Source organism: Bacillus rossius, chromosome 14, assembly GCF_032445375.1.
Source record: "Bacillus rossius redtenbacheri isolate Brsri chromosome 14, Brsri_v3, whole genome shotgun sequence".
NCBI lineage: Eukaryota > Metazoa > Arthropoda > Insecta > Phasmatodea > Bacillidae > Bacillus > Bacillus rossius.
The window spans coordinates 23164559-23189310 of NC_086341.1; the positions used below are offsets into that span (position 1 = coordinate 23164559).

Genomic DNA, 24752 nt, shown 5'->3' on the forward strand with positions numbered 1-24752 from the left:
ATCGGAGCCATTTCATTATATAGTTTAAAATTCTGCTCTGTGAATCGATTTGATTCGATATTAAACGTAGCTGCTCTGGTAAATTTTAGTGGCGGGTGCGTAATCTACCTGTGATCATCGTCCAGAAATTTAGTTGAAACACAATTAGCATATATATTTATAACGCTCATTATTTCAAAGAATTTAACGTTATATTTCGTGTCCGATATTCGTATTATAAGTGTTTTTTGCGACATGAGTACACATGAATTTGCTCGTTACCGAGGTAAAAGGCTACACACCTCTGGCGAGTATTTAAAGACTCGCTTACGTGTTTTTTTTTTCCTCCCAAGCCTAGGCCCACCCAAAGTCATATTAACGAAGACGTGGGTGTTATCTTCACAAGTACTGACATCACAGACACCGTCTCAAGTCGTCTACGATGAAACACTTTTAAATAAATTCACGTTCACCATCAAGAAGCACTGCCAGGCGCTGAAGCGTTTCTGCACAGCTTGGCCGCAGGGCTTGAACCAGGAGAGGCAGGAGAGGCGTTTCCCAGTGAAGGTCTTGACGAGCGACTACTGCCATTCTTCCCCACCATCAGTGACCCCATGGCCCGGATCGTGACCGTCAAGATCAAGCTTAAGGACTTGGAGTTGGACAAGCATGCCAAGGACAAGTTTCTTCGGTTAGTGGGAGATCGCTACGACAAGGACACTGATGTGGTCACCATGATTTAGGATTAGTTTGTCCATACGTTCTTTCAACGATTCTTCCAATGCGGGAGATTAATTTTAAACATTTTGGAAAATCTCCATTGCTAGTTTTCACTGTTTGTCATAGAGAAAGCCCGAATAACGAATAAAAGAAATATGAATACATAAACACGCACAATCTTAAATATTTCAGTAAATTTACGGACATATCAATGAATAATTTTACTCACATAAACTAAGATTTCTTCGTATTTTAATAACTAAATCTACGTTAAAACTACGCCATATTTCTAGATTCAAGTTGTATGTTTTGGTCTTAGCAATGTTGAACACACACTTGTACACAATATATTGTTATAACTGTAGACTTAACCAGTTTTGAACAAAAAATATGTTAATATACAAATAATATAAATTTGGACTCATGTTCAAAGTAAGAGAAATCAGTATCCGTAAATTCACGAAGATAGCCGTAATTTTACCAAGATCCCTGGATAATTTGTAACCAACGTTTTTCGTAAATTGAAGGTGACCATTTTTAACAGTTTAAAAAAACAAATATATGCGTGCTGTCTGTTCAGTATCATAGTTGGGTTCCTCTGTCATAATATTGTACAAAGTTGAGGTTTTTCTATATTTACTGTAGTGGTTGCAACTGTCTCATCATTGTCAATCCACGGTGTTCATCGCTGCTGTGATATTATTTTGCACTAATTCCTCCCACGGAATTTCCTGTGTTGATTTTGGCTTGTTTACTGTTTGTATTTGTATTCTTCTTTCTCATTAATTTTTTCGGGTTTTCTTTATGACATACAGCGATAAATTGCAATGGAATGTGTCAAAAATATTGATTTAAATTGGCGTCTATGCTGTTTCTGTAAAAAGTTTTAGTAGGCTACTAAAGAATTAACACACTGCATTGTCATGGCATATTTCTAGCTTGCGGGGCCCCCTTGCTAATCACTTAACGGAGGACAGTGCTGGCGGACCTGAACCAAGTGTAAAGACGATTGCAGTTTTTCTTCAGAGCACTCCCACGTTATGACAAAACGGAGTTAGTATAGTTGTGCTCTGCGCCCTCCGTATGGGAGCATGACTCTGGGAAGAGGAGGGGTGTATCTTTCATCCGATGGTAAAAATAGGAATCTGTTCTCGAGTGCCATTCGGAGCGTGAGGCACGGGGCCAACTTTTTTTATTTCTCTGGCTGGAGCTTCGCCTGGAGAAACTTCGCCATCTCCTCCCCCCACCCCTTCCCCCCCAAACCCTCCCCACTAGGCCATAGACAAGGGACGAATGCCGTAGCGCAGGCAACCAAGCCCCCTCGTTTTTTTTTTCTTCCCCCGCTTCTGTTTGTGTTGCGACGACGAGTCCTCGTTGGTCTTCGACGGCTAAGGGCAAACTCGCGCCATCTTTCTTTTTATTTTTTTTCCCCGCGAAGCGGGGGCCAGACGACTTTCTGCCATTCTGAACGACACCGCGGCGGAAAGTTCGTTTATGACGTCCCAGCTCCGCCCCGCGTCAACAGTGAATTCTCCAGGCTTTGGGTTCGCGACATTCTTACTCTCCAAAAAAAAAAAAAAAAAAAAAAAAAAAAAAAAAAAAAAAAAAAAACTAACAAGTTCCCGTCATTTATATGGACGTTAAATATTTCGTATTATTTTACGTGAGACTTGACTGCAAACAGTTATAAATTTTAAATCAATGCTATCCTTGGATTCGTGGCCTTATTTTCATCGGCTAAAAGTCTAGAAGCCAATGACTAACGTGTAAACAAGGTGTTAACCAGAGGTTTCTTGGTTCGTAAGTTTTAGCCGCAGCCAAAGTGAAGAGTTCACAAACGTCGCCACCATCAGGGTAACAGTCTTCTAACGAAAGTATTTACATTCCTCTTGCCTTTAAACACCTTCGGTTGAAAGGTGAGTGTTTGCTGATTTTCTGCAGATTTCGGGCAAATCAGAGCCTTCTTTCATTCTAGTCGGGGAGGGGCACTTGGCCAATAGCATCTGGGTTTCTGTGGTTGGCTGGAGCTCCTGGCGTATCAGTGGTCTCTTTGCGTTTGGTTCGATGTGTTCTTCATGTTGCAAATACACTTTCAATACGAAACTTGAATACGAAATTCAAAGTAGGATTCTTTAAAATAATGCCGAGCGTAACAAGAATATCCTAATTGTATTTCCAACTACATTTATGGACGCGAAAACCACACGTAGTATCCGCACCAACCACTAGAATTAGCTGTCGGAACAGCTACGTAGACGATGAAATCATTTGATTAGCAGACAGAAATTTTAAAATATATAATGAAACGGCACCGATAAATGCGAAAAAGACTTGAAAAAAATACTCAACCACGGATAAGGACCAAATTATTGGCCAAGAAATTTTGTTTAAAAACTGTCAAGGTTGTTACAATTATTTAAACAGTTAATATTTTTAGTTGTTTCCCTTTGGCTTTGTGAACTTTGGTGCGCGCAATCCACCACAGATGACAAAACCGTGGTAACACATTTCTGATCCACGATACTTCCTTCGTATTCACAAAATCACTCCCACCAAAAGTCGGACACCGAGGGCTAAGATGTTACACGTAACAAAATATAGGCGATTCCTGCGACTACTGCTAAAACGCTAAATCGCTAGAAACACGGAATTTTCGCGGGTTCAATGACCTGGGCTATACTTGTCTTGCCACTTTCATCGACAGAAGACATTCTCTCTTCAAACGACTTGAATGTGATTGGTCCGTTCAGTTTCCGCTGGCGTGTTGTTGGTCTGGACTAGCTCGTGACGTGTCGAAACAACTGTGAACAAATTGAAGCTGCCTTTTTAATCGCCGAGTTTTCGGAATTTGACCTGTGAAATGAACTCGCGAAAATCCCCGGTCTCTATGGAAAAAAATATTAATTCCCTCACTTTGGCTCAATGATTTGACTCCTTGCTGTTCGAGGATTTTTCACGTGTGGATGAACTCTCCTATTGGGTTTTGTGTCAGCCGCTCACCACAGTACTGCGTAACACACAGTAAGGAGAGACAGGAGATTCCACTCCAATGCTGGTGAATGTTCCTTATTGGATTGTGTGTTTTAAGGGTGGTGGGTGGGTATTAGTTCTCTATATACGTATGTCTGTATATACGTATAGATGTCAAACAAAACCATCAAATAATATGTAAAAAAATAGTGCCTACTTCCTGAATACTTAAGCCAATAAATAAAGTGTTTGTTTTATATGTTCAGTTAATTCCTTTTGTCAAAACATATTTTATATCTGCATGCTCCTAAAATTAATTTAAAGGCCATGCAGGGCAGCATTGACGTTGATTTTTTTTATTCCCGTAGGCTAGTTATATTCTCACCTGTCTCTCGTTTAGGGGAGGGTATTGTTTATAACGCGTACCAAAAACTTTTCAATCTAAATTTTTTCAAGATGTCTACCAACAAAAACCACGAAAGTATACACATTTGCCACCACATAAAAATCAAGTGTAACTGTGTAACCACCCTTTAGAATTGTTTTATGTAAATGCCCATAATAAAGTTGACAATTTTGATGTACTTCACTAAAACAACTTTATGACAATTAAATATTTAAATATGCAAAATAACGCTATTCAGGCTATCGAAAAACATTTTCGCTCGAATACAAAGCGATTCTTTAAATCATACGTATTTTAGAGATTGATAATATCATAGGGACTAACTTAGTAGCTAGTGTCAGCCCCCTGGAGCGGAAGGCAATGCCAAACCACGATAGACTCAGGTTCGTGACAGCTTCCACCACCGAGGCGTCATCTGGAGGTCATCCTACTCAACAATCTTCATAATGGACGATATGAGCGGCTCTCGCCCCAAGTCCACGGTCGACTAACGCACAATGATGCAGGGTCTGCGCTAGCTTTGACCTCTGACCTCCCGGGAGTCCGCCAGTTCCCGAGCGACCGCAGGCGACGGCAACATTAACCCCGGCTGGCTGGGATCGGCGGCGATGCTGGAATCATAATGAGGCGACGGACGCGACGCGTGCGACGGGACGCGACAGCGAAACATCGCGTCATTGCGAAACATGTGAGTCTGACCCGCGCGACGAGCAAAAAATTGAACGATTAAATACAAAAAAAAAAAATGTTTATTGCCTTTGCAAACGCAATACGTAGTAGTAACCTTAATAATTCTTCTTCTTTAGATATCATGTTTTTGCACATTATTTTAAATAAATTCTTATATAAGCAAATTTATTGGTTTATAGAATTTGTGTGATGAACAAATCCTTATTTAATGGTTCTTATGAACTTTAATGCAAATTATTTTGTCAGTCCTAGCATGTTATGGAAGCATGAAATCACGTATCTGCCTTTCATCTTGAAACAAAAACATTTAAGTTTCCGCAAAACTAAAGAAATCCAAGTTGTTAAGAGTTTTTGAAAAACCAAAAATTTACTGACATAATGAATAATAGTTAAGTATATTATAATAAATAATTTAACGACAAAGGCTACATTAATGACAGAAGTTGACGCAACTATATATCCTGTTGAGTTTTTGAACTCATTTAGCTTTATCAGATGCGATATCCCATAAGTTGAGCTGACTGTTAGTGTGCCTGTTATAATGATGCGTAACCTGGATGCGCCAAGGTTCTGCAATGGCACTAGGTTATGCATCGCAGAGCTGATAAAGCATATTGTGCAGGCCACCATTATCACCGGAGGAGCCAAAGGATACATTTTATTGATACAACCTATCCCCTTTATCCCTACCAATTTTCTTTTCCAGTTCGAACTCTTGCAGATCCCTTTTAAAAAATGTCATTTTTATCTACTGTTGAGAACAAACACTAAAATTGGCAGGGAAGCATCCGGGCACCCGATGTTTTTCGCATGGACAGCTATGTGTTGGCTGCTCGCATGTATCGAGAGCCAAAAATCTATACATACACGCAGCAAACAATAAGTCTGTTATAAAAAGGAATTTACCTCTTTTTTTACTCCATTAGGGATGTAATTTCGTAGTAATATGTGGCCTATGTGTTAAAAAGCGATCATGAGCTAGCTGTGCCAAATATCATCCAAATCCTTTCAGCGGTTCGAGTATTTTTGAGTGACAATGACACGCACAAACTTACGCATTTATAATATAAGTGTCAAAACATATATATACATATATATAGGATGCGTCCCAAAAGTCATGTGATATACCTTTTACCACGAACCTACTGGTCGCAGCGTAGTCGAACTAGTTAGCCGTACAGCGAACCGAAGTTCAATCCGCTGGGAGCATTAGAAGAGGTATGATAGCTGATTTAGTGCATCCTTTTTCGATACAGCGCAACGACGCGCAGTGTCTGATACTATCGAAAGTCTGGTGACCAAATTTTGCACAAAATTTGGGGTGGGTGAAAAAGTCCAAAGAGAGTCAGGAAGGAGTGGACGATGACATCCACTCTGGACGGCCAACAACGAACCAAACCTAGGAAACTGTGACTCGTGTACGAGAATTATTAAATTCTGACCGTCGAATGAACGTTCGTTTATTATCTGACACTCTGGACATTCCGAAAAATGTTGTGCATAGCATCGTTACGGACGAATTGAACATGCGAAAAGTGTGTGCCAAGCTGGTCCTAAAACTGTTGACGGACGAGCAAACAACCAATCGAGTGTTACTTGGGAGTGAACTGAAGGAACGTGTGGAAATAAATCATGATTTTTTAGACAATATTTTTACCGGTGATGAATCGTGGACTTTTGAAAATGACCCAGAAACGAAGCGCCCGAGTGCCAAATGACGCACCCTGGCATCCCTGGCCAGGATCTGCAAATCCAAAGTGAAAAATATTTGACTGTCTTTTTCGGACCCCAAAAGTGCGGTCCACAAAGAGTTTCTACCTCAAGGACAGGCCATCAACGCTGCCTACTACGTAGGGTTTTCTGGAAAGATTGAGGTAAAAGGGTCATCCGTGCGCTGAAAAAAAAAAAAAAAAAAAAACACATCCCCGCTACCTGGGTGCTGCATCATGACAACGTTTATGCGCGTCCGTGAGTTCCTGGCGAAGCACAACGTGGCAACGCTGCATCGATGCCACCACCCACAGTCCCGAACTAGCTCCGGACGACTTTTTGTTTTTTTGTTCCCGGGGATCAAGAACACCCTCAAAGGACACCGTTTTGACAGCTCTGACGCTATCCAAGCGGCCGTGACAAAGGCTCTGAAGGAGGTTCCCACCGAGGCCTTCGAGGTAACGTACCAGGTATAGATACTCGTGGAGGGTACTTTGAAGAATACATACAATGCGTACCGGTATTGTCAATAAATCCTTTTTAAAATTAAACATATATTATTACTTTTGGGATTCATCCTGTACGTGTTAGTTACACACACATTCATATGTGTTAAACCACGTATACACATATATGAATATACAATATGCCTATACTTATATGCACATAAATATACATCTTCAAATATATATTCATATTCACATTCATTCATATATACGCATATGGTCCTCTCAGCTGGGTCCTTCTGGAAACATTATGGCGCGACAGAATCGAAGCAACAGAAAATAAAATCTGAGTGAGTGTTTCAGTACTCGCCAGATATGTGTGACATGTAACCTCGGGAACGAGCAAATTCCTGTGTTCTCAAGTTGCAGATACACTTATAATACGAAACTTGGACACGATATTTAACGTACAATTATTTTAAATAATGCCAGGCCCGATAGATATACGAAAATTGTGTTTTCAACTACATTTCTTGATGCGAATCACATGTAGCTACTTTCTGCACAAGCAGCTAGAATTAGTTGCTTGTGTAGCTACACTGACTAGTTGAATAATTTTATTAACAGACCGAAATTTAAAACAATTATATGAAACGCTTCCGATAAAAGCGAAAAAGACGTGAAAAATACTAAACATCGGTTTTAGACCTGATTTTTGACAAGAAAATTCTACTAAATCACTGTTCATAATGTTAAAATTCATTAAACAGTTAAAAACTTAATGTTTCTTTTGGGTTTTGTGAACTTTGGTTCGTGCCATCAACCACAGATAGCAACACCGAGGTTAACACATTTCCGTTCCATTTGACTTTCTTTCCATTCACAAAATTATTCCTACCAAAAGCCTTGGTCCGAGAGTAAGATGTTACACATAGAAAAAAATCACATTAATGTGAGTATGTGGGTTTTGAGTCACCAACGTCGTTAAACTTAAATAAACCTAGGCCCTTTGAAGATGACGTTTTATACTTAACAGAAATGACTAAAAAAATGTGTTAATTGAAACTTCAAATACATACGTTAGGCTACTTACACCTGCTATTTTTATTGCAACTCATATCACCGTGGGTTTTTTATTAATACAGTTTAACGTCTATTCCTTTTGTAACTGTGTTTTATAACTGATAAACATATCCTATGTTAATATCCACATTTTATTTAAAACACATGTGAAAAGAGGGTAAAGTAATTATTTGCCATGTAATAATTCTTACTTGGGTTTACCTTTTTAATGTTAAATTAAATGAGTCTGTCTACTATAATGTGTGTACATTGATACAAATAATAAATTAAAATTATAAGTTTATTTATATTTTAAAAATTGGTAGAAACTGAAATTTATTGGAGCAGGGATGTAGACGAAAATAAAATAAATTATAAGTTATAAAAATAAAATAATTAATTCGTATATATTTATACTTTAAAAAAGGAAGAGATACTTTAAAAATTACCTAACTGCATTTAAAAACTTTATGAATGTTTGGTGGAGAAGAAAAATAAATTCAGCAGATAGGAATTTTTAAAGCATTCATCTCAATAGGGGAATGTGATTTACGAAAGCCCTCCCTGAATTAAGAGAGGGATTGAAAGAGTGAGATAGAGACGAACATAAAGGATGGGGTGGAAAAAAAAGGCATAACTAATTCGAGCAGCGTCGGGAATACAGTTGCGATGGTCCACGGAATATTACGGATTAATGAGAAGGAAGCAGAGCGGAAAATCGCCAGAAAATAGAAGACAAAACGGAAGCGTTGTTATGAAAAAAAGAAGCAAAATTAAGCGACGGCGCACTATACGTTCTCCAAATTAATCCGTTTAGAAAACTTTCTCGGGATGCTGTGTATTCGTAAAAAAAATCCTTTCTTGTACACGATAGAGGTACCTATATTAATTTTTTTTTAACAAAGCATGCTTTTTTAACTGAGTATGCTTCTGGAAATCGAAAAACTAAATAAGCACCGGTAATGGAAGAACTGAAATTGTATTTGATTAGACAAAACTATTTATGACTTTATTTAAAATATATATTGCGAACTTTACCATATCTAAAAGTGAAAATCTTTGCTTAAATATATAACTTGTTATTTAGTCATTCAACAGAACAAAATTGAATTTAAAAAATTAAAAATAGCGCGTTTAACATAGTGCTTGTGATATAAGTGAAACTTGATTGGCAATACAAATATCCACTCGTAAATACATCGTTAGGACTAAAACGGCAGAGAGAGAGAGAGAGAGAGAGAGAGAGAGAGAGAGAGAAAGAGAGAAATAAAATTATTTTTTAAATAAACATGAATTATCAAAATTATTACTAAATAATATAACTGCTCTGGATATCAATAATTATTGATCAATCATTAATAATTAATCACCAATATATATATTACTCGCTGGTGAAATACACGACAGATCAATTTGTTTAGGTAATACCAAAACTAAAATTAACTATAATAAAATAGTTTTTTATTTAATTTTATATTATGAATAGTTTAGATGTAATCGAGCATTCTAATAGACTGATGTTGTAGTTCTTCAAATATCACCTTATCATTGAGTTACAGTGCAACAGATTCTGACAATAGACTACATATACAAACTGCAATGCTATCATGGGCATTGATATTATTCTACCGTTGAAATTTAATAATTAAGGTTTACGTCTTGACAACGTACAATTCAGTACAAACTAAGAATGACAACTTCAATAACCATGACATGCTAAAGGAGAGTCATCATGGATTTCTCAAATAATTTTTTTATAATTCAAAATTCTAAATTTTGTACTATTTATCTCACTTTTCAGCATTTCAATGCATTAGTGATATCTCCCAAACCTTCTATACCTTGTTGAAACCACATATTTACTAAGAGGCTCTAGTCTGTAAGCGCGGTGAGGAAACTACTTATTTCTTGCGGGCGACTATAACTATCATGATAATCACACCAGTTCACATGTGATCACTTTAAAAAGTAGCCAAAGCTACGTCCTGTATGATGTCAAACAATATATATATATATTTACTAGCTGACCCGGCAAAATTTGTTCCGACTTAGAGGCAATAAATGAGCAGAGTTTGGATTTTATTAAATTGATGCTGAAGGTTATATTTTAATTTCAAGAGAATTTTGTAATTTAGTGAAAATGATGTGAATCTAATTACTCAACTTTTTTTAACTTTTTAAAATGTTAGGATTAAAAATGATTTTTTTTTGTAATAGTGAAACATATTTCAATAAAGCATGTTTTCAGTTTTTTAAGCTGAATCGGATGTTAGAATTTTTAAATACTGATGATTCCAGTCACGCAATAAAAAAAAACAATTACCATATTTTATTTTCTTTAAAATGATCTTTGATACTTAAGGACATAACGCGAGCGAAGCCGCGGGTAAAAGCTAGTAATACATAACAATAAGTATAGTATATTATTATTCTACCGTATTGTTTGTAACTACAAAAATAAATAAATACCTTGAATGTCGGACCAAATCCTCGTTCTTCGACAATGTCTGCCCCAAATCAGGTCATTTGGAAACAACTATTGTATTTTTGATTGTTTGCTAGAAAATGTCGCTATTCGGGTGTTTCGCCACGAAGCAATGAATGCAATGGCTCAGGTGGTGGAGTCTACAATTGCAATTTCACTTTCCCACTAAGGTAGCAAAATTCTGGCGTTTCTCCGGAAAACTTCAACACCACAAAACTCGCAAACAACGTCCATTGGCCCAATGCGAATGCTAGTATGCAAGCAGTAATCATTGCTGCAATCGTATCGAAACGCTGCTCGATTCAAATTAGTACTTGATAAATTTCTTCTTGTGCGTCGAAAATTATCTAGCTGTTGATCTCTGAGGTTTGCTCGACGATTTCGCATTGCCAACCGAGCCGTTTCACGGGCTGCCTTGCTTTGCTCTTGTGATTGAGAAGCACGAAGTCAAGCCATACTAACGCGGCGCTCTCCACGTGCAATATCTTGTTCTTCCTCAGTCCTTTCATTCGCAATGTTTCGAATCCTAGTTGCATTACGGCCTTGTCGGGAAAGATTTGATCGTCTTGGTCGCAGCATGGTATTGTTAATGATAATATCGGCACGATAAGCCAATAGAAACTCGAAAAAAACACATCAACCGGTCAACTTCTAAATTTTACATTGTCAAATTTTCAACCATACTTAACCATAGACAACATTACGTTTAGCTGTCAGTTGTGTTTTGTTATTCCATGTCAGTTGCATTTTGCTATACCATTTTTAACAAATGAACGGCTAGACTGTTGTTTTGACTGATAATTTTTTTTTTTTGCTTTCAGTTGCGTTTTGTTATACCACTTTATTTACACTCTTTATATAAGCTTCACCTGTATGTTTGTTTGTATGTTTGTAACCGACTCCTTTGGGTGCGATTTTGACCCCCTTTAAAGAGCCAGATTTCATTCAAACTTTGTAGATTTATCGAGGACCGATGACAATACATAAATTTGATAAGATTATTCCATTATGAAATTTGCAAAATAAGATTTTCGTCAATTTATATAATTTCACAATATTTAGTAGGCTTTGTTTACATCGCGCCAAAGACAAACTGAAAGAAAAGAGTTTGCACATTGTAAAAAAAACCATTTCGCTCATGTGCGAACTATTTTCTTTCAGTTTGTCTTTGGCGCGATATAAACAAAGTCTACTAAATATTGTGACATTTAATTAAATGAAAAGTGACATTTAATTCAATGAAAAGTGAGAGTGGGTTATGATTATTGTGAACAATAAAATTTCTTGATTTTCTATTTTTTAGTTTGGTTTTCTATATGAAGCGTGTTTTTTAGTTTTTTTAAACTTTTATTTTTTTTCCCGGGAACAGGATAAAACGTATCCTATGTCCGTCTGCTGGTTCTAAGCTACCTCCCTACCAATTTCCAGCCAGATCGGTTCAGCCGTTCTTGAGTTATAAATGGTGTAACTAACGCGACTTTCTTTTATGTATATAGATTTATTTATCAGCACGGAACGTTATTGCGAGCTGTATCAAAACATTTTAAAGTGTAAGATGGCGAGAATTAATCCTCCTTAAGGGAGATTTTCCTTGACTGATTTTGGATAGCGTGAAACGAAAGGAAACCAGAATGACCGAAATGGATTAAAACCCTTCTCGCAGGTAGCTCCTATGGAATAAATGTGGCTGGCAACTGTCAAACTTGCCAGTAAGCCACTAATATAAATAAATATATATTAATTGTTTATAAAAGGGTTCTCTACTAAACTAATGTATTTTTTTAATATTAAAAACTAATTTGTACTTCAAGCGTGAAATCGCATGGTTAATAGTTTGTGATTAACCGTACGTATGTAATCTTTCGTCTTTAAAGTCTTTATTTTAGTATATTATTCATTAAATTATAAATATTAGGATTTTTTTCAAAAATCCCGAGGGACTCACTTTTATGTGTTTTTTTTTAACCTGAATGTTATTTAATTAATGAATTATGAATATTAAAAAAGTTTAAAGACAAAGGCTACATACAACCGCTATTTAAAAAAAGAAGTTAAACACGTGATTTCATGATTCCAGTCCATGCTAAGACTGAGATAAAACTCTACCTATAAATTACTGAATATTTAATAAGGATTTTTTTTCGTAAAAATATTAATTTATAAACTATTAAATATGATTGTATCATGAAATAATTGAAAATAAATTTTTAAACCCGTGAAATATTATAAGCTAAATAATTTAAGATACTCCCCCTTGAAAGCCGAAAGATGCCATCTGTCTGAACATGATGACGGGAGAAGATATCCTCTCTCGAAACGTCAAAAATGTTTTGTTTTAAGGAAGCCTACCTACTTCGATTGTCTGTGCTTTCGTCGTTGTGCTTTCAAGATTACCTTTTTAGCATCATCGCCGGGTTTGTAGATTTGGTCACTGTGTTGCCCAATGTTGTTGTTTTTTGTATTTTCTATTGTTGTTACAATTGTCTCGTCGTTAACGATCCTCTGTGTTCGTCAGTGTTGTATGTCTTATTCCTTTTAAAAAATTATCCTTTCTGACAGTACATTTACCCCCCCAACATCTTATTTCTTCTGGTGTTTTGTATGTTAAGTTTTTATGTCCTTTTTAGATGTTTCTGTATGATATTCAGTGGATACCAGTAGTCGTGTTTATCAAAAAAAGAATTAAATCAATGCCATTTTGGTTTCAAAAGTTTTTAAAACTTAAATTAGTTAAAAATGATTTTTTATAATAATGTAATACCACAATTTACCATTGAATACACATTTTTAGGAATGACTACAAATGTAATATTATGTCAAAAAACTGTTGTAAAAGGCTTCGTGTGTCTTTTAACGTGTTGTATCCGCCTTGGAAGAAAACATTGTTTCCATATTAAACGATACAAATTTGTAAAAGCATATTTTTTTTAAAAAAATGTCACATATTTGGGTAACCATCCCTTGCCTTAGGAACAAATAAAAATTAAAGTATCAATAATGGATTTTATTACCGCAGTAACCTGCCCAGCAGAAACTTATTAATGACTGGAACAGTTACGCAGTAGCTTTGAATATATATACTGTATAGAAGTCGCGAGTGGATAGGATTTACTCTACGTTTTACAGAAGCGTATAATGGGCAGCTTGGGAACTTCACCGCTGCTGTGCGCTGCCGTAACGCCCTGTATCGTCTTAGTTGTTATTTATACGTTAGAGCGCAGCACTGTCGCCCGCTGTCATTCCCCGCACCCCTCATACATCATTCACTGCAGCTCAACGTCGTTCAACAGGAGGGTGAAGGAGTGTCTGAAGAGTTGGACACTTGTCCGCTAGGGACCACCACAAGTCGATGCCCTAGAGATGGTGGCGATTGCGGCGGTGAATTAACCAACTACCTCAAAACCGTATTAGAATTTTTAACCTGGGCTGGCGACTTCTATACAGTATATATATTCAAAGGCAGTAGGGTCTCCTTATTCAGGATTGAGCCTTAAAAGCTGTTATCTCATTTCTCATCGACGTTTCGTACTGTAAGTAGTCCAAAATTGTTGAGTCATGTGAACCATTAATCATTGGTCCAAGTTGGAAGTGCTTTGTTAACGAGTGGAACCGTCGGCGATCGTTGGGGTGAAGTTAATTCGGCTAAGTAGCTAGTGATCTGACTGCGGTAGGTCTTGACAGACTAGGAACATTCACGAAAAAAATGCCTCCACACAGGCACTTAATTGAAACTAGCTGGTAGCTAAAATAACTAAAGAAAACGTGGGTCTCAAATAAAATAAATAGTATTTCGATCCAAAATCACTAACTTAAAACTTAATAATATATTTATTAAAACCTTGAAATAAATAAATATTTAATAGGAGAAATAGACACTGAAAGGTGCCAGCTTGGTTTTAACCACTTTTAGTTCGTTACAATTTTCTGTCTTTAACTAATTAAGGTATGGCTTCGTTAGATAATTACTGAGGTTTATAACAGATGACGCTATATGTTATGGCCTTTCAAAGTCTCTATATGTGTGCTCTCTGTCTTAGCGAAGGAAATTTTTTTATATTAAAATAATTTTATTTAATTTTGGATACTTAGTAACACGAATTTCTTTCATTGCATCAAATTGCAAATTGAATCTGCCATAAACAGCTTCAAAAGAAATATTTTTGTATACAGAGGACTTAATTTTTTTGGTAGCCTTCAGACGGAGAATCAAAAGTTAAATAAAATATGTTTACTGGCAAGTGAGTATTCAATTTACTTGATCACTGAGAATGGCCACAATGAAATGAGCTACTGCACGGTCTGGTATAAAGGGAGAGAGATACAAACTGAAAGCTGATATACAGGTTTCAACTTTTTTCCGCCATAACATTTTATCACTTAATATTGTATGTTCTCCTTCGTTAAGGCAGACGTTGTGTTATAGTGTATTTACAAACACTAAAACACGTTGTCTGTTGACAGTTTTGATACATTTTTAGTAATTTCCAAAAATGTATTTAATACTTAACGCCAATGACATTTGAGGGTAAACCATTTGTAGTAGCTGTATCTATCTTGCACTAAATTGTATACTAATTGATAAAGAAGCCGAAATTCGAAGATTAAATGACAAAAAATTATAATGGTCTAAAACTGTTGAAACAAAGATCTATCCCACTTAAGAGGGGGAAAACCGCAAAAATGAAAGGAAAAAAAATTGTTTCACAATGTTTTGCGTGAACACAGTATATTCTAGGTTGGTTTTCATTCAGTTTGGGTGTGTTAGCTTGATGCAGTTCAGCACGATGTGCATTATAAGGGAGAGGGGGGTGATGCCGATAAGAGGGGAATGTTGATCACCCATTTTATTTAACGTGACATTATCTGACGGTTCTGACAAGTGCCACTTTCTGTCACCATACATTTCAAATCCAGTGTCTTAGAACGCCAACGCAAGCGCTACAGCTTGTTGAGAATTGTGCTCCTTAAACATGTTTTGGGTTGTTTGTTTACAAATTTTTTTGGGTACACATATTGTTTAAGTAAATGGCTTTTTAGTATTAATTCAGTAGTTTGTTTTTTCCTTTTTAGTGAAATATTTTTTTTCATTAGTATTAAGATAAACATTGTGCAAAAGTATAACATTTTTTTTCTTCTTCTTGTACATAACATGTTTCAAGGCGGATGCGTTCGGGGGGTAAAGCCGATCACAGTTATTGACATTTCCAACCACTTATCGTAATTTTCACACAATTTTTGGCATTTGAGTTCTCTTTATCGTTTGCGTATTTTATTTACCGAGAATGATTAGTGTTAAACTACCAACGCATGGTAATATTTCTGTACGGAAGTTTTTCAGGATCTATTTAATACGTGTTTTATGGTACTCGCCGGGTTACGTGTAGCTCCATATAGCTCGTAACAAATTATGTCTGTACATATTTTGTGCGAGTACAGCATCACATATACAGGTTAAACAGGCTATTAGGGTATGTTGTGTTGGATAGGAATGCTTAAAAAAAATGCTTAAGAATGCAGAGTTAATTTCAGTTCTTTTTATTTTAGTTACTCATGAAGTCAAATCACAATAATTAAAACGTAACTATGCTTATAAGAGGAATATAATGCGCATTGCATAAATATATGTGAATTTAAATTATTGTATTTTTAAATTAGTAGGTTAACTATCGTGATCAATTATCTAGTTTTGAAATCATAATATTGATTTTTAAATTCTAACTAATATTCTGTAGCTTGATTATTCCTTTCGTACTTTTTGAACACTAATTTCTGTTCTCCCAGATGGCATGAAACTATAAAAATGTTACAAAAAGAGGGTTTTGGACACAGGAAATATTATCCACCGCTTTAGAGCTTGGAATGCCTTTTTCAGGTCTTCATGACCGCGTCAAATATAGAGAAGTATGAGGACACACAACTAGCAGAAAAACTGCTGATCAGGAATATAAAATTTGCAAAACACGTAGGAATGTTACCTAACATCTTTTATGGATTTAAGTCTAATTTACCATCGGCGTGCTGCATTTTAATACGCAGGAAAAAAGAACTTCAACCCTTAGTTTTTATAAGTCTTTCCGAATGGCTGGAAGGAACTGGTTAAGAGGATTACTAACAAAAAACCCAACAACTTCATTCATAGAACCTGGAGCAACTAGTGTACCTAGGATTAGATATGATAAGAATTGTTAATTTATGATAAACAATTTATTTTTTCGTTTGGAAAAGAGTTGATTTGTGCAACTAACTTTATAAGAAAAATAAATTTTTATGTGAATAGCGTAATCGAGAATGTAAATAATCTATACCTAATACGTAAGAAGTTTCACTTTTGTCGTGCGGGGACTATGCACACACTTTCTAAGCTACGGTTATTTCTATAGCCGGTAACCAACGAAGTGAACCAGAGCTCTATGTTTTCCAAAGATATTCGTTATTGCGCATACTACAAAAAAAATTTAATGAATGGAAAATAATTTCATTAGTGGGTGTGTGATGCATAACTTCTAGTAGCTGGAGTGTAATCAAAGCTCGTTTGAGAATTAAAGAGTTGCCCACACACAGTCCAACGTCAAACACAGGAGGGAGGAAAAAAAAAACGTAAACACTACCGGATATTTTTAACAACACGTGGAGCTGTGTTTCGAGCAAAAAAAATTTTTAAAAATAATTACAAGAGGCACATTACGGTACCCTGCACATGCCAGAGGGGTTGCGATTGGGGTACACAGTTCACAGCGGAAGGAAAAAGAGGGGGGGATGAGGGGAGTTAGTCATGCATGTCTAATTGCGGAGCACTGGCTCCCGGTAACCGGCTGATAAAATATATTGTACGGGTGGGAGTGCAAAGGTAAAAAGCTCAGGGGACCAGGTTTTTAGTGATGAGGACCACGGACCGCCCCCCGATAAAACTGTAGCTCTGGGTTTTTGGCAAGGGTTGTGGGGGGGGGGGACTAATGCGATATTTATCCCCCCTTTCCCCGTCCGTGATGACCAACTGGCTATCGTGCCGGTCGACAAACAGAAATTCGTGAAGAGGGGAGAGAGGGTCACGCTTTCGAAAATCAGTTTTGTACTCGGTGGCCAGCAAAAAAAATCCCTCCCCTCTACAACCCTTCCCCAAATAAACAGCGGTAGCGTCGCTATTTTTGTGTGCTTCCCAGTAATGGGTAATGCTAACGTAAAAAGACTGCGAGAGAGAGAGAGAGAGAGAGAGAGAGAGAGAGAGAATCGAAAAACATACCACCCGTAAAAAATGCTTCTTTACTATAGTGCTTTTTTGATGTATTGTAGATTAAAATCGTAGTATAAGTATCTTCAATAGATTACAAGTGTTTTCAAATACCATTTATTAATTGGTTTTTAACTATATAGGCTAAGTTAGTTTCAACCCTATCTTTTACTAAGAACATGTTATCACGTGGTATGGAGGTTTAAATTTTCTGTGGTACCCATACGTCGAAAAATTATTTATTTGTAATTTATTAATAAAATAGAACCCTTGGGTGTTTTGTTACTAAAAACCAAATTTATTTTGCTTCTGAAAAACATACGAAAAAGAAATATTTTGACGACAAACATTGCAAACAAACGATTAATTCAAAACTGTACACTAAGCAATTAAATTGTTCTCATAATTTTCAAAATTTCTAAAATAGACACTTACTTAACTGATAAAACCTTATACAGACAAATGATACGTTATATATATATATATATACATATATATATATATATATATATATATATATATATATATACTAGCTGCAGTACCCGGCGTTGCCCGGGCTGAACACAGAGTGAAGGGGACCGTTTTCGAAATAAGATGTAGTTAGAAATTGTCTTCTTAATTTGAATGTCAAGTGTGCAAAATAATTTATATCACTTTCAGATCCCGACAGACGTTCTGCCAGTGTATAGTTATTTACCTGTATATGTCTAAAGATTGGTGGTTTGTATGTAGTCTAGACTCTATAAAGCATTATAGAAAAAAGTTTAAAAATACGAGATTACTAATATTGAAAAGATTCCAATCCATCTAATGCTCGGCATGCATTACAATGCCTCATTCAGTTTTGTTTTGTAATATGTTTGAAGTAGTTACACATATACCAATCATCTATCCATCTCTCTAAATATATATTTATCTCTATCTACATCTATATGTATCTATGTATCTCTCTATCTCTATTTATTTCTTTATATCTACATATATATATTACTCCCAATATCTCTATCTCTTCTATATATAAATCTCTATATAGCTCTATACATCTATATATCTCTCTATCTAAACCATTTCATTCTCTATACCTCGCTCTATCTCAACTTATCTCTCTGTCTCTCTCTATATCACTCTTTATATCACTCTATCTCTGTCTCTCTTTTATATCTAAATAAATTGTGTCATGCGTGCGCACTTATACAACGAAAACAGTCGAAGTGCCGTTATATAATATGAAATAAACACATTTTTGAAACTATTTGTGCTCTAACTATTGCAAAATAGTTATACCGTCTCAGAAACATTCACGGGCATGATCATAACAACTCACCAAAATTTCATCGCAATCGGATGAATGGTATAGGAACGCATACGGCACAAACAAACGAAAATTAAAGCCATGTCAAACGCATCAAACGATGGTGCATTTTAAATTCAAGGCAACTAACTCTATCTATTGACGAAGTTAAGAACAAATCTGTTATGAGCGCCTTTATTTGGCTAGCCGCTGCGAGCTCCACTAAGCGGGCTGGTCTCACCAAGGAGAAAAATATGAATTTGCCAGACCTCACTATGTGTATGATCGTGTGGCAGACATAGAGAAATGACACGCACTCACTCACTATTTGTATGTCTATGACCTATGATTTTTTCTGTTATAAAATGAAATTATCACTTTTTCACTCCCTTAGGGATGGAATTTCATATTAATATGTGGTCTATGTGTTAATCCAGGTAATGAGCTCGCTGTAGGCGGGGAAGGTTGATCAAGTGTTAATTAATCAGCTATCGACCGGGGTTGAAAAAAATAAAAATCTATTTATAATTAGGGGTTGGTGATAGAAGTGTGAAAATTTAGGGTTGTATGTATTTTAAATGCCACATTATAAAAAATATTTTAAAAAAATTTGTCCAAAAATTAAAAAAATTGTTAGGGGTGGACAACCCTTATAATTTGGGGGTATGAAAAAAAGATAGTAGCCGATTCTCAGACGTACTGAATATGCATACAAAATTTCATAAAAATCGGTAAAGCCGTTTCGGAGAATTATGTTAACTAACACTGTGACACGAGAATTTTATATATAAGATATATATATATATATACACATACTCATTTATCAGAAACAAAAGTTCTTAATGTTACTCGAAGTCATACTTCATAATGATGAGGGGGAAGGGGGGGGGGAGAGAGGCAACGTTCCAAAGACCCCAAAATTGCGAGGGATAGGGAAAACAATGTCTAAGAAGTTAAAATATTAGTCATATGCTCGGTGGAGTAACGAATAGGGCTTGCTTTTCCTCCTAACAAAATGACATTTGTATTTCCTTTAAGATATGTGTTTAAATAAAAATATTGTTTTGAATTTTATAAAATAGGTTTAACATGTTCGTTTTTTATAATCTTCTTTATTTAAAAATTTCACTCATTATTCATAGGATGTGGACTGGTGGAGGGGAAAATACTTTTTTTTTCGCTTCTGGGGTAGTTTTTTAAGACTGTGGATCTCCACCCACTAATAATGGGGGAAGTGTAGAGGATCAAAAGAACATATTTTTTTTTTTAATTTAATTTTTATGGAAATTCCCATGTTATGTTTTCTCCAAAGAACACTGTATTTTATTTTTTAAGCCGTTTTTTCTAACACATCCAAATACCCCTCCCCTCTTTTTTCTCTTGCGTAGGGTGGGATGTTTCGCCCTAAATAAATGTAAATATGAAAAATCGAGGCAGTTGGTGGTCGTCACAACCTCCTTTTGTGTGTAGGAAAAGGGGGGTAAAAAGTCCCAAGTCTTAGGAAATGAGAAAAAATTAATTTTCTTTGATTTTGAAGTGCACCCAAGGCATTCGGGCACCGTCGTATCCTCTTTGGATTAAGGAGGGGAGGGGGAAATTTAGCCACCGATTTTTCAGGGCACTGGAAAATCAAATATACATTCATTCTGTAGTGCTTCCAGAGCATTCCGGCACCTCTGGACAAATTCACGTTCGTGGGAAGGGGGTTTAAAGTACGTACCTGGTTTTTTGGCACATCCGAGGCGTTTGGGCATCGCCAACCCACTCCGGGTTGGGGAGGGTACTCATTCTCCTTCACCGCACCTCAAGTTCTCGGTGGTTCTCGTCGTTAAGGGGCCCGCCTCGTCAGGGGTGTATGTGTGTTAGTGAAGCGGGATGATAAGCGCGACGCTCGCTGGTGCTTCTAGCGCGGTATAGCCTCTAAGCGCAAGTCTCTGAACTGGCGCGCAGTCTTCTCGTCGTCACAGGATAACTGTGAAATTTGAGCGGTGACTGTAACATTATATGGCGGAGAAATGAAGATAAAGGTGTTATGCAAGCCCCTTAAGTGCTTTCAAGAATCTGTACTGATTGTTTTATGCCTAAAAATTACTCTGAAAACACGCGTTTTAGGCATTTTAACGCTTCTAAAAATACAGTTTAAAAACTTAATCCGAAATTAAAAGTACTTTTCGGTCCTCAGCGAACTCTTAAATGCTATTCGTAAATAGGCCCCAATCGGATATCTTGAGTAGTTTTGAAATCGCGTTGTTTTTCCTGAAGCTCTGCACACCGTATGTGTGCCCAGGTAGGCGGGCCCCTTAAGGCAAGTGCCTTTCACGAGCGGTGTCGAGGTCGCCCACTACACCCCAATAGTCTGCACGCGGCAACCCACGGGTCCTTGCCCTGATACCTCTCAGGTTCCTGAACGCATTCATTCAATTACAGAAGCAAAATAATTTCAGATGCTGCCCAATTAAGCATAACACGGTGGTACAATTAACGGATATATCCAACATGGCTAGAATTTTTTTTTTTTTTTCAGTTTGGGATAAATATTTCTGGCCCTTTATGTTCTTCAGGAAGAGTTTTTGAATTACAAATACCTACTGCCATGAGTAAGATCTACTGAAATGTTAATATAATTGAACAGAATACTCAGTGAACCTTGAACCAATCGTTAATACGTTTGAGTAACCTCCTTTATCGAAATAGGCGTGGTTGAATATCGTCCTAGGCCCCATTTTGGTCCGGTATTTTGGTTAACAAGGCTAGTATTTTTCAACGGAGAATTATGGAAAGAGGTTTATTGCGTTTAAATTGGTCGAAATTTTACATCACTATTTAATAGGTTTCTTAAGAAACTAACCTTATTACATTTTTAAGAATTGATATTTCGTGTTGAAAGGAACATTACCAGACACAATTCTTAAAATTTATTTTTAAATGAGCGTGTTCCGATGGCAGAGAAAATTACTTAATGTTGCAAGTATGCTCTCGTGAATTTGTTTTCAGGCCCCTTAGAAAATATTTAATTTTTAACTTTCAGATTTCTTCTTTAAAAAAAAGTTTTGAATTTTATTTCATTGAAGATGTTGGAGAGCACTTACTTAAAAGGTTGCTTACCTGAAATATCTACAACATAAACTTTTTTTTAATAAAAATTGTTTTAATTTTTACCTCGCTAAGTATCTTATTGTTCCAGTCTTGAATTAAGTCTGAAGAACAACTGATTAGGTGAGAATTAAGTGTTCAGAAAGCCTTTGTTCTTGGGTAATTTTTTAAATAATTATTCCAATTTGAATGTTTAGACGTCAAGTAAAATCTTTTTACACAGGTAATTTTTAGCAATCCCTGTGGAAAATCCAGAAGTAGAATATAAAACCAAAAATTTGCTGGATACAATAGGATATTTCAATTTTTTTGCTTAAAATATCGTTCAATGACTAGCTTTTCGGACCATGGGCGTATAGAAGGGAAACTTGAAATTATATATTTAATATATATAATATATATAATATATATTTATCAAGACTGGTGTTTATAAGGCAGGGTGTATTTTAAAATACAAGAGTTCAGGACCAGACATATCTTGAACAAAAATTCACTAGGATTTATTAGTGAACAAATTACACTGTAAGTACAATGCATTAGAGTGTCTGTATTCAATCGACATTCTATCAAATGGATATACCTTAAAAAGTTTGTAAAATATTTTTTTAAATACAAGAATTTACCTGTAAAATTTGGTGGAATAAAACACTAGATTTTATTGAGGACGCTTTGTATATTGTTTTGTTAATTTCTCAGTGGGAGGCACATGTAAATGAAAGATAACCAGTATTTCGAATTTTTGTAGATTTCGAAGAATGACTGCTTATTGTAGCCGTTATCATTTTACGACTTCCGGAAACTGTTTATATAGTTTTGCCTTTTTATGGTCCACTGACCTCAAATCTATCGTCTACTCAAAAGTTTGTACATGTGTATATCACATTTCTATAAACCCGATAACTGTCATAATTTTGCACAAATCACTTCCAAACTGATATATCAATGCAGAAATTTAAAAAAATTAAAAATCTCGCTAAAGTTCGGTGATTGGGTAAACCCGATAAAAGGATTATAAAAAGGGAAGGGTTTCCTTAAAAACTGAGATATTTGCTAAAATTCTCTTAATATGACAAATACTGCAACAGTGCGAATTTATTATATCCTGTTATTGTTGGAAAAGTATGGTTTGGAATACAAAAAAATCATGACTTCCTTAGTCGGCACACTATCAAATCCAACCATACATTTGGAAACGAATATAATATGATATATTATCATATTCTTTCAAACTTATTGCAAACTTATGACTACTCATTAATGTAAAGGATGTTTTTAAATGTCAAAAAAGTTCACGAATAACTAAGTAATCATAGGTAACAATTCGTTCTAAGTTAATCACTACTATACGCATAGTAGTATACTTAAACAATAGAAACATTGTCACTAGATGGAATATGAGAATTGTTTCAGCGAACATTTAGGACTCTTGGAGAACTTACAGGACGTTACAGGTATTAAGTTCTGAAAATATTCCAGAAGTTTCGAAAACGTTCTAGAAGAAATAAGTACCTAGAAGTATTTTCTTGTAGTCGCCCAAACAACAACTGCAGTAACCAATAACAGTGTAAGCAAGTGTTTCAAGTCAGCATGTATTTAAATGCATTTGATAAATTTAAGTCATTACCATGACCAGTACTAGTTGCACAACCATAAACTAATAACTCCGTGATTACTAGAGCAGTTGATTATATCTCAACGAAGACAACCTTCGAGATGGCCAACCACTGGCAGTGCACTGCAAATCTACAAATCGGGTGGCCAAATGGGAGCTCAGATCTCTCCCGGCCATTGCCGTCACACAATAAACAACGAAACAAAAAAAAAAATATGAGCAGGTATTTCAGTACTCGTCAGTGATGTGTAACATCCAAAATTCGTTAACGAGCAAAATTTATGTGTTCCCATGTAGCAAATACGCTTATAATAACGAAACTCGATCACGAAATTTAACGTAGAATTCTTTAAAAACAATGCCGAGCGAGATACGTACACACGGAATATTTTGTTCTCAAATACATTTCTGGACGCGAATCACCCGTACTTTCCGCATCCACCGCTAGAATTCGCTGCCGGAGCAGCTACGTCTACTATTGAATCGTTTGATCACTAGACCGAAATTTTTAAACTTAATGATGAAACGGCTCCGATAAAAACGAAACACCATTTCTTTTTACAAGAGATTTTTTATTGAAATATTGCCAATCTTGTTCAAATTCATCAAACATGTTGATTATATAATGTTTTTTTCTTTTTTTTCTTTAAGGTTTGTGAACTTTGGACAGTTCCGTTCCACGCGACATCGGTTCCACGCTCACGGGAATCACTCCCACCAAATGACGTTTACCGAGCGCTAAGATGGTACACACCTGAAAACAATGGGCAACTGCAGAAAGGACGTGCGTGTGTGTGATTGCACTCACCTGTGGCGGGGGCTCCCCGTGCACTATGCACACCAGCTGCGCCTCGTAGCCTTCTCCGGAGTGCACCCAGCTGCGCTCCACCTCCACCTCGGGAGGATCTGGAGAAAACCACAAAAGGAAGATAAAAAAAATAAACCTAAAACCGACACCACTATTGGATGTCTTCCCATAGAACAGTACATCGCTGTTCACATCCAAAATCGCCCAACAACAGTCAGAATTGGGATTCACCGCAGGTTGGAAAATTTTTCA

General features: G+C 36.2%; 1 protein-coding gene across 2 annotated transcripts in view; it reads right to left on the reverse strand.

Annotated features, from left to right (window-relative positions):
- LOC134538936 (lachesin) overlaps positions 1 to 24752 on the reverse strand; it is a 523035-nt gene that overhangs the window by 38793 nt on the left and 459490 nt on the right. For both annotated transcript variants that reach the window (XM_063380552.1, XM_063380551.1), the window contains exon 6: positions 24501 to 24598. In XM_063380552.1, the coding sequence (XP_063236622.1) occupies positions 24501 to 24598 (98 nt within the window). The remainder of the gene's footprint in view (positions 1 to 24500; positions 24599 to 24752) is intronic.